This window comes from Schistocerca cancellata, chromosome 8 (assembly GCF_023864275.1).
Source record: "Schistocerca cancellata isolate TAMUIC-IGC-003103 chromosome 8, iqSchCanc2.1, whole genome shotgun sequence".
NCBI lineage: Eukaryota > Metazoa > Arthropoda > Insecta > Orthoptera > Acrididae > Schistocerca > Schistocerca cancellata.
The window spans coordinates 534,232,525-534,244,622 of record NC_064633.1 but is presented as its reverse complement, the minus strand read 5'-3'; the positions used below and the strand labels follow the sequence as shown (position 1 = coordinate 534,244,622).

At 41.9% G+C, this 12,098-nt stretch overlaps 1 protein-coding gene across 1 annotated transcript in view; it reads left to right on the top strand.

Moving 5' to 3' along the window:
- Window positions 1-12,098, top strand: part of LOC126095676 (small conductance calcium-activated potassium channel protein) — a 239,926-nt gene that overhangs the window by 32,248 nt on the left and 195,580 nt on the right. The window contains exon 4 of the mRNA XM_049910433.1: window positions 9,318-9,739. Coding sequence (XP_049766390.1) covers window positions 9,318-9,739 — 422 coding nt within the window. The remainder of the gene's footprint in view (window positions 1-9,317; window positions 9,740-12,098) is intronic.

The following is a 12,098-nucleotide window of genomic DNA, read 5'->3' as shown; positions in this document are numbered from 1 at the left end:
TGCACCTTCCCTAAAATAGGGCGCAGGGAGAAGTCGCGACGCTAGAAAACTGTAGCGAAATCCAGGAAGACCTGCAGAGGACCGACGCTTGATGCAGAATGTGGCAATTGACCCTCAACGTAAGCTATGTAACGTATTGCGTAAACATAGGCAGAAAGACCCATTATTGTATGATTACACAACTGCAGATGGCTCGCCGCTACCGGCCCCTCAATCCTTTGACGATGTGAGGTTGCAGCGAGTCTGCGTCACTGAAGTGAATCTCATAGGTAACACGACCTAAAATCGCTGCCAGGCCACTTGGAGCGTTGCAAGTGTATAAGCCGATCATTTCGATTTCCTATTGGGTGATTTAAAGTTTTCCATATTAGTTTCAGTTTCGTTAAGAACTGAAGATGGTTTCGTAGCATTGTGGTCCCAATTACGACTTCGTGTGCGTGTTTGTTGCACTCTTTAATTTGCATTCTGAGTATACTGCTCGTAATCTGCACTGCTTTTGCTCGCATACGTAATATTGAGTGAAGTAATGGTTCCGTATTAGTGTTTGTCACAGAGTGTGCTGGGGACATTTGTTACTGCCTACTAATCTGTATGTGAATTATTCGAATTAAACGCGCTGTAACTATATTGTTTGTTTTCTACTTTATTTTAGTCACAGAGTGTGCTGGGGACATTTGTTATTGCCTACTAATCTGTATGTGAATTATTCGAATTAAACGCGCTGTAACTATATTGTCTGTTTTCTACTTTATTTTAGTTCGAATCCGTTTTCATACTTTCTCGCATTTAACAGAGTACGCCATATTATCAGATTTAGACAGAATTGGTATGCAGCTTTAGTATATCTTGCCATTCATCAGTATGTATTTCTGCTTTGAATGGTGTTGCTCTTTGCTCTTGAGTATGCAGTCACGGGGGTGAATCTCATGTAGGGATAGTGCACATCGAAGCTGAGGCCTCACAGCCAGCAGTATACAGGTGTAATGAACGCTCTTCTATCGAAGCGGGATATTGGATACTGTTTCCTTCTTTATCAACGGAACGTCGCATGAGAGTAGTAGAACTCATGAGCGAATTTAGTGCAATTTCTATGTCGAATTCTCGTACGCGGAAGCAGTTGATTTCCCCTTTGAGTGATATTGAAAAGTGCCTAGAATTACGTTGGCAGTAGGGATTGCTCCCGAACCTCGGAGCGAGAAATTGCGTTCACTGTGGCTCCGAAAATACTGTGACGCTGACGAAGAGGACAGCGAAAGTTAATTTTCCTTTCCAGCTCATGTGTAAGAAATGTAGGAAGAGAAATAGTATAACAAAGAACACATGGTTTGACAGTACAAAATTAAGTATTTTGTCATACTTGTTGCGTGCTGGATACGTATTTTTGAATTGGAAGAGATTGTGTCCGAGTGCGAGCTTCCAGCGAATACGGTTTCTGACTATTACGGTTTCCGTAGGGAGCACAGGAGCCGACTCCATGGGGCCTGAGGGGGCCGAGCCCCCTCAAAAATTCGTTTGGGCGGGGGAGGGGGTGCAGTGCCCTCCCCCCTCCCCCACAAATAATTTAAGAAAATTATTAGTTATATTATGCTTTGTAAAATCACAAAATTATGTTGGAATTTTTTATTTTCCTTGTTTGATGATAGTTACCTTTTGAAACTCATTCAGTAATGGGTTAAAACAAATCATCATCATCATTTAAGACTGATTATGCCTTTCAGCGTTCAGTCTGGAGCATAGCCCCCCTTATACAGTTCCTCCATGATCCCCTATTCAGTGCTAACATTGGTGCCTCTTCTGATGTTAAACCTATTACTTCAAAATCATTCTTAACCGAATCCAGGTACCTTCTCCTCGGTCTGCCCCGACTCCTCCTACCCTCTACTGCTGAGCCCGTGAGTCTCTTGGGTAACCTTGCTTCTCCCATGCGTGTAACATGACCCCACCATCTAAGCCTGTTCGCCCTGACTGCTACATCTATAGAGTTCATACCCAGTTTTTCTTTGATTTCCTCATTGTGGACACCCTCCTGCCATTGTTCCCATCTACTAATACCTGCAATCATCCTAGCTACTTTCATATCCGTAACCTCAACCTTGTTGATAAGGTAACCTGAATCCACCCATCTTTCGCTCCCATACAACAAAGTTGGTCGAAAGATTGAACGGTGCACAGATAACTTAGTCTTGGTACTGACTTCCTTCTTGCAGAAGAGAGTAGATCGTAGCTGAGCGCTCACTGCATTAGCTTTGCTACACCTCGCTTCCAGTTCTTTCACTATGTTGCCATCCTGTGAGAATATGCATCCTAAGTACTTGAAACCGCCCACCTGTTCTAACTTTGTTCCTCCTATTTGGCACTCAATCCGTTTATATTTCTTTCCCACTGACATTACTGTCGTTTTGGAGATGCTAATCTTCATACCATAGTCCTTACATTTCTGATCTAGCTCTGAAATATTACTTTGCAAACTTTCAATCGAATCTGCCATCACAACTAAGTCATCCGCATATGCAAGACTGCAAATAATTATTACGGTAATAAGCAGGTTAACTGAAGACGAGTGGTGTGAATCATGATAGTGTGGGGTGCTGCGGGCACACTTCGAATTTGTCCCAGTGCGCGAACCTTACGGATAAAGTCTGGCGCCGGAGGGCCAGCGCTGCGGCCGCGGCGACATCAAAAGGACTGGAGCAGAAGCGCCTGCAACCCTGCGCCTTGAGTTGTCTTGACGCTTCGAGACTTTAAGACGCCGCGGCTATATAAAGCCCATCCTGCTGTCGCAGTCATTCAGTGTGGATAGTTTCATTCACTGCATGCTGCAGACGCGTTTAGTGCTCCGACTTTAGAGGACTATTTTATATGACTATATTTTATTCGTTTACTTTAGTCTCTTAGTGTATTGTGAATTAAGTTTGCAATGGATAAATTTGTTACCAAAAAGGCGCGCTTGGAAGTTGATAATACTGCAAGTCAACCTCCAACAACCGTTCACAAGCTTTTTGCAAACCGGCAAAGAGGCAGATGCTAAAAATCTATTACAATTTTCTTCAAAAAAGAGAAGATACATTTACTTCCGTAGGGTTTTCTAACTGGAAAAAGGATTTGGAAAAATTCCGTCTTCATGAAAATGCGTTTACGCATAAAGAAGGTTTACTGAAACTAAATTCTGTCACTAACCGAAGTGTGGCCTCTCGATTGAATAAACGGTAGATAGTGATATGAAGAAAGGCCGTTTCGCTCTTGAGACAATTTTTACTACCGTGCAATTTCTATGCCGACGAGGACTAGCAATTAGAGGGCACGAAGATGTAAACTCAGTTGTTTTTTTTTTTCGTCAATTGTTGGAACTCCGAAGGAATGAAATACCTGAATTTACAGATTGGTTAGGGCGTTCGGAGTATACGAGGTGCATTCAAGTTCTAAGCCCTCCGATTTTTTTTTCTAATTAACTACTCACCAGAAATCGATGAAATTGGCGTTACTTCTCGACGTAATCGCCCTGCAGGCGTACACATTTTTCACAACGCTGACGCCATGATTCCATGGCAGCGGCGAAGGCTTCTTTAGGAGTCTGTTTTGACCACTGGAAAATCGCTGAGGCAATAGCAGCACGGCTGGTGAATGTGCGGCCACGGAGAGTGTCTTTCATTGTTGGAAAAAGCCAAAAGTCACTAGGAGCCAGGTCAGGTGAGTAGGGAGCATGAGGAATCACTTCAAAGTTGTTATCACGAAGAAACTGTTGCGTAACGTTAGCTCGATGTGCAGGTGCGTTGTCTTGGTGAAACAGCACACGCGCAGCCCTTCCCAGACGTTTTTGTTGCAGTGCAGGAAGGAATTTGTTCTTCAAAACATTTTCGTAGGATGGACCTGTTACTGTAGTGCCCTTTGGAACGCAATAGGTAAGGATTATGCCCTCGCTGTCCCAGAACATGGATACCATCATTTTTTCAGCACTGGCAGTTACCCGAAATTTTTTTGGTGGCGGTGAATCTGTATGCTTCCATTGAGCTAACTGGCGCTTTGTTTCTGGATTGAAAAATGGCATCCACGTCTCATCCATTGTCACAAGCGACGAAAAGAAAGTCCCATTCATGCTGTCGTTGCACTTCAACATTGCTCGGCAACATGCCACACGGGCAGCCATGTGGTCGTCCGTCAGCATTCGTGGCACCCACCTGGATGACACTTTCGCATTTTCAGGTCGTCATGCAGGATTGTGTGCACAGAACCCACAGAAATGTCAACTCTGGAGGCGATCTGTTCAACAGTCATTGGGCGATCCCCCAAAACAATTCTCTCCACTTTCTCGATCATGTCGTCAGACCAGCTTGTGCGAGCCCGAGGTTGTTTCGGTTTGTTGTCACATGATGTTCTGCCTTCATTAAACTGTCGTACCCACGGACGCACTTTCGACACATCCATAACTCAATCACCACATGTCTCCTTCAACTGTCGATGAATTTCAATTGGTTTCACACCATGCAAATTCAGAAAACGAATGATTGCACGCTGTTCAAGTAAGGAAAACGTCGCCATTTTAAGTATTTAAAACAGTTCTCATTCTCGCCGCTGGCGGTAAAATACCATCTGCCGTACGGTGCTGCCATCTCTGGGACGTATTGACAATGAACGCAGCCTCATTTTAAAACAATGTGCATGTTTCTATCTCTTTCCAGTCCGGAGAAAAAAAATCGGAGGCCTTAGAACTTGAATGCACCTCGTAAGTGAACGTCCCATGATATTCAAAACCAGATCATTGATCTTCTAGGAACGTCTGTGCTGAGAAAGGTATTGACTTCAGTCAAGAAGATTGAACATTTTTCTATTATTTTTGACAAAACAAGTGATTTTTCGATTCACGAACAAGTGTCATTTTGTATTTGTGCTGTTGATGATTCCTTAATCATGACCTGAGACTTTATTAGCTTATACGAGACCCCCAACACAGAATCACAAACTCTGTTTAATATTTTAAAAGACTTTTTTGCTCGTCTTGATTTGTCAATGGATAACTTTAGAGGACAGTGCTATGATGATGCCTCGACTATGAGAGGTAATTTCAAATGACTAAAAAAGTTAGTTTTGGATATACAACCAAAAGCACGTTATGTGCAGCACACTCCTCACAGTTCAGACTTGGCAGTTGTAGACAGTCTTCCCCATCTTACGTCTATAAGGGATATTATGACTTTAGCCAAGGACTTAATAAACACCGTAAGGGAATCCAACAAAAGGATGGGACTTTTCAGAAGCATACGCCATGAGAGCGCCAATGACCAAGCTGGTCTACGATCCCTTTACCCGTCTCGATGGACTATGCGAGCTTCTAGTATATTGGGAATATTGAAAACTTTGAAGAACTTCTAGAGTTTTTTTTAAACATTTTCTGCAGAGGACAAAACAGAGACAGGTTACAAATGTGCAGGCTACCCTAAGTCAATGTTACAATTCAAGGTTTATTTCTTTTTACGTCTTTATTCCCATGCAATGGACCCAGTAGAGGATGTCAATGAAAAAATTCAGTGCCCTGATCTAAGTGTTGCTGATCTGGAAAAGATATATGAGAGCTTGATTTTTATATTGAATGGAAGGAGTGATAGTTTTGAACACTTTTGGGAATTGTGTTTAAGAGAAAAACCTGCACAAGTTGATGATCCTTCGCTTCCTCGGAATAGAAGTATTCCAAAGAAGTATGAAAACAACGAAGCCAGCTCACTGAACACTTGCAGAACACCAAAAGGAACACTACAAAGCTATTTACATTGAAGTTTGTAAAACGGTGCAATCTTGCATTACTGAACAGTTTGCTTCAACAGGACTCACACAGGTCATTGCAGTTGAACAAGAGTGCTTGCTTTTAGTAAACAGAGGTGAAACAAGTTTTTCAAAAAATGACCTAGACATTGAGAGACTGCGTTTACAATTGACTATGTTAGCCAATATCGCTAATAAAAAACAACTGGTCTTAAAAAACATGCGTGATGTAAGAAAGTACATTACACAAGAGCCTGCAGTTGGAAAAATGTTATGTGAAGCAGTGAAGTGCATTGAGCTCCTCAAAGTAGTTCCAATCACGACAGCAACAGCAGAACGACCATTTAGAGCCCTTGGACATCTCCGATCAACAATGGGACAGAAGCGATTGAACAACTTGGCTGTTCTTCATGCCCATCGAGATGTTTTGGATGAACTGGATATACGACCAGTCATCAATGACTTCATATTCAGTAATCTAGTCTGATAGTCGACATGTGCACCTTTCTAAAGACACTCTAGCCCTAATAATGGCATTTAGAGCAATATTTAAAAAATTTATAAAATAGATAATTAAATACATACATAATGCTAAACTTTCAGTTTCGAAATATTAATACTAGTTTAGTACTGTATTACTAGAGTATTGTATTAGTTGTTTTCAAATACTTAAATATTTTTGGTCTGTAGGACCCAATTAAAACTCTCTAGTTACATACTTTTTGACTGAAAGTATTAGGCATACTGTATTAACTTTATTAACAGTATTAAAGCACTAACTTTGAGATACTGTTTTTATTTAATGAACCCTAAGCCTTATTCAAAGTAAGCTTAAATTAGCTATTTCACTCATTAATCAAAGTGCTATTTCTGTCTGACAGCAATATTTTATGTTTTATTCTTTTAATGATAGTTTAGGATTTATTTAAATATAATTTTAGTCTTTTCAGAGCTATATTTTCACTACTCTGTAATAGTCTATAAACATGATTATTACTGTAAATTAAATTAGCTTTTTACGAAAATAACTTGCGTGTTTATATTTTGTTTCTTTTTTCAAAGCTAAAAAATGTGTCAGGCTTGTTGAGTTTCCCAGAGTGTCCAGTTATCGAGAGTCCATTTTTCGGGGTTCTAATGTTGATCATATGACTCTACAATGTTTAAAACAACTTTAAAACTCACTATTTTTCCTCTAAAATTTAGAAAATTTCCTGGGGCAAGGCCCACAGTATGGGCGTAAGTCGGCGCCCCATGGTAGGGAGGTGGGTTACGTTATTGTTACTAACGATAGTATCCCCATTGGTGATCAGAACAAAATTATAGAAGTAGACGAATAGCAAGCCGCAAGTATGGAAGCGATTACTTAAGAATGAAATGCAGAATCCAGTGGGGAAGTGTCACATTTGACATGTGTATTCGAGGGGAAAGAAAACATTAGTACCTCTCATTAAACATTTCATTCTTCCAGATACTACAGAGATCACCGATGGGTGGAAATCATACAAAACATTGAAAAACGAGAGAACTGGTCATGAATTCGCCAATCATTCAGTAGAATTCATATCATCCGACGACACAATTAAATCGCCTGTTACTGGAGTGGGGAGGCCTGGGGATCGAAATGAATTGTACATATTTCAGCTTTTATATTCCCACAATCTGCCAAATCTCTCTACTGTGAGAGTCTCCCAGATTTTCTAACAGACGTGTCGAAAGTGTACCCTGGGTATGTGAAAAAAGGAATGGTCTTCGTACACAATACCTGAAGGACAATGTAAGTCATATTATTCATTCCCTTAGTAAATTCCCGTGAGCGAAAAAAGTTCTGTTACTACCTCTTTTTAATGACTTTCTGTTTTCAATACGTTCGTCTTTTGCCGTCGCTCTCGAGAGTCGAGCGTTCGATATATATCGCTCACAGTGAGGCCGCAACTTCTATGTGCACCGTTTCTCCTAAATTATATACAGTAAAAATATTCTACATCGAAGTGCGTACTTCTACATGGGATTGTGTGGTATAATTTGAACATACTTCCGCCGTACCTAATGCTACTGCTTTTAGTAAACTCTTAAACAGAATTCTCTTATAGTTCAAATTCTGAAAGCTTACGTACGAGTATGTATTATTTCCGTTTAAATTTTCCTTGGAATGGGAGGACAGTTGTAGTATGTATTGATGTCTGCTAAAATATATTGTTTGGATTACATGTTAATAACATGTGAACACATTTGTGTAGCTAGTGTTGCATTCTTAGCATTTGCAGGGAAGAATGCGTTATTCGCGATGATTACGAAGCATACTCAGTAGCAGAAGGAACACGATTCAAAGCAGGAATGCATACTCATTCCGTGACAAGAAAGAAACGGATGCGAATTAAAATAAATCAGAATACGAACAATATACTTGCAACACATTTAAAGAGAGCGGTTCATACAATGATGCGTAGGCAGAGTCAAATTTCCACAGAACATTACGCGACAAAACCAAATTTCCTATATGAAACAGAAACAAACATGGAATCATTTATTCCACACAGTTTTACAGATGCATGTAAAAATAAAGCAGAGCACGAAGAACATACTGACAGTGCAATTTAAAGAATCCAATGCATACAAAAAGTCGTAGACAGAAAACGGCCGAGGTGGCCGAGCGGTTCTAGGCGCTACAGTCTGGAACCGCGTGACCGCTACGGTCACAGGTTCGAATCCTGCGTCGGACATGGATGTGTGTGATGTCCTTAGGTTAGTTAGGTTTAACTAGTTCTAAGTTCTAGGGGACTGATGACCATAGAAGTTAAGTCCCATAGTGCTCGGAGCCATTTGAACCATTTTGAACAGAAAACAGATTGATGGTAGGCAATAGGCAATGAAAAACTCGTAACTGCATTTTGTTAAATTTTACAGGAGAAGGGAAAACGATTTCTTAAAAAGTATATAAAGTGATACAGATAATGTCACTACATGTGTAACCTTGTAGTAGAAGCCTAGTTACTTATAGGTAAAGGTGTTGCTGGTTACTGGAATTATGAGGTTTTCACAGACATGGAATTACGAGGCTTTCATTGGATACCATCGAAATGTCAGGCCAGATGATCTTCAACTTTTGATATGTGCTAAAGCGCAATTACTTCCGCTTAAAAATGGCCACGCGGTTGAAATTGCAATATTGGGTCTTACAACAACAAAAATGCACAGTCAAAGGCGACGACAGCATCATTTACAAAATTTTACGTGATAACCCCAGCTACGAGATGTTAACGTTAGCTTTTAATTAAGATTTCTCCAATACGTTACTTTGCAAGATCATGAAAACCTTTTGGTTTCCAGGTACGCCATGTATTGCTAGAGTATTATGCGCACCATAAAGTATAAATGAAAAATTTTGTCTTCTAAACCGGTACCAGTGCTTTGAATTAAAAATACGGTCATTCGCGCCATGTTTTCTCGTATTTAGAGTTCAGCCCCAGGCCATTAGGATCACTGCTGTCGTTCTGTTTACGGGCTCCGCACTGCTTACATTTTAATGTTGTGCTGGTGAATGACCCTCGGCCACGCTGTTGCAGTTGTTCATGATCGACAACTGCGCGGACGACTGGCGCATCGCGATGACGTGGCAGCGCATCACGCAGATCAGCCTCGAGCTGGCCATCTGCGCGGTGCACCCCATCCCGGGCCAGTACTACTTCCTGTGGACGACCAAGCTGGCCAACCGCGGCGGCAACGTCGGCTCGTGCTGGGTGCCGTACGACGTGACGCTGTCGCTGCCCATGTTCCTGCGCCTCTACCTCATCTGCCGCGTCATGCTGCTGCACAGCAAGCTCTTCACGGACGCCAGCTCGCGCTCCATCGGTGCGCTCAACCGCATCAACTTCAACACGCGCTTCGTGCTCAAGACGCTCATGACCATCTGCCCCGGCACCGTGCTGCTCGTCTTCATGGTCTCGCTCTGGATCATCGCCAGTTGGACGCTGCGCCAGTGCGAGAGGTACGTAACCACGCCGTGCCGTTATTCTCTCAAAGCCAGTTCTCCAGTCTCGTGTAGACTATTCGCCAAAGACAGAGATCCCTAATGACAATTCTGTCACTCGCTTTTTCCTCTCCGAGCTCTGCTCTTATTTGACAAACACAGCAGCCACAAACGTTGAAATGTTTGGGCCTCAACCACCTCATGGTTCTTCTAGATTATCTACCTCCCATTACCAAGTGAAGCGGAGCATTGGTAAGAATCTGGACTCTTGTTCTGGCGATCCAGATTTCGGTGTTCCGTGATTTTCCCAAAGTCACTTAAGGTAGGCTTACCATATTTTCTTGAGTCCAATGCAGAACAGATTACCGATTTTTCTGGGTCTGACCCAGGATAAAATTTTGAAATTACTAATTCTTAACAGTTTATTGAAACACTCAACTTTATTTATTCAGTTCTACTTTTCGCTAGACGTGGCTTTTTTACAGAAATGGTTTGTTTGCTTCAATTATATCATAAAAATTACAACAATAGAGTTCTGAATTAATTCTAAGGCTGTCAAAGAACTGTATTCCTGAAACTTCCTGGCAGATTAAAATTGTGTCGGACCGAGACTCGAACTCGGGACCTTTGCCTTTTGCGGGCAAGTTCTCTACCATCTGAGCTACCCAAGCACGACTTATGCCCCATCCCCACTCCCCTGCGAGAGCTCTCGCAGGAGAGCTTCTGTAAAGTTTGGAAGGTAGGAGATGAGGTACTGGCAGAAGTAAAGCTGTGAGGATGGGGCATGAGTCGTGCTTGGGTAGCTCAGATGGTAGAGCACTTGCCCACGAAAGGCAAAGGTCCCGAGTTCGAGTCTCGATCCGACACAGTTTTAATCTGCCAGGAAGTTTCATAGCAGCGTACACTCCACTGCAGAGTGAAAATCTCATTCTGGAAACATCCCCTAGGCTGTCAGTAAGCCATGTCTCCGCAATATCCTCTCTTTCAGGAGTGCTAGTTCTGCAAGGTTCGCAGGAGAGCTTCTGTAAAGTTTGGAAGGTAGGAACGAGGTACTGTCAGAAGTAAAGCTGTGAGGACGGGGTGTGAGTCGTGTTTGGGTAGCTCAGATGGTAGAGCACTTGCCTATAAAAGGCAAATGTCCTGAGTTCAAGTCTCGGTCTGGCACACAGTTTTAATCTGCCAGGAAGTTTCATATCAGCGTACACTCCACTGCAGAGTGAAATCTCATTCTGGAATTGTATTCCTGTTGTAGATTATAGTTAAAGTCACACTTTCTTTTACCCATTGCTAAACAATGAGACAAAACATGAATGGGGATAATACAATCAAAAGCATGTAGGAAAGCTACTTCACACATGAAAGCGACATAAGCACTTTGTTCCTGTTGTGTTGCCAAATGACTGAATGAAAAATTGTGGCTGAACTGGTTGCTGTGCCTCCCCATCGATGTCAGTACTTACTCTGAGCTGAGAGAGGCACAGTCATAAGAGAATGTTAAAAATGCAGTCTCCAACATACAGGTCTAAAATTTAAAAAAAGGAAAGCACACCAGTCATAAAGTTCTCAAACCTCGGACATTTTTGGAAGCTCAGACGTTACTGCAGACAGCACCAAAAAACCCAGACTGCTCAGGCTAATCCCAGACATATGGTAAGCCTACCTTAAGGTGAATGTCTTAACAGTTCCTATAACAGGCACAGCTGATTTCTTCTCTCCCCCAATGGAGCTTCCAGTCTGTCTTTCATGACCTCAGCATCCACAGGATGTTAAACCTTATCTCTCTTCCTTCTCTCCCTTTCTTCATCCACCCTTTCTTCAAAGCAAAGTGTTTTGTACCATAAATACATAAATTCACAACACAAAATAAAACTACAAAGAGGGAAATGAGTCATCTCGTAGGTGCAGAACATACAAATCCTCCACCATACTGGTAAAGGTTCTACTCAGGCTTGTCTATGCTAGATCACGGCTAGTCTGAAGCGAATGAGCTCTGTCCACAGTGTCCTCTAAATAAAGAGACTAAACAGTCTGACAAAACAAGTCTTCTGTAACTTTACGGCACTTTGCAACAATGTCTCCTAGTCCTTAATCGACTCTACTGCGCATCCAGATTGTTTGTACTTTAGCTTTCGTAATTTGCAACATTATATGAAATTAAAAAGTAGCAAGTTATTTGGATTACTATCATTATCAAATAGCAATGGCAACAGGCTGTAGCTACTGCACTGTGGAGTCATCGGCCAGGTGACAAACCTAAATCATCTCGTCAAAAGTATCTGGACACCTATTAGGAGGCATTAATATGGAGTATGTGTGTCCTTCACCTTTGTGACAGCTTGGCTCTGCTGGGGACACATCCAGTGAGGTGTCTGAATGT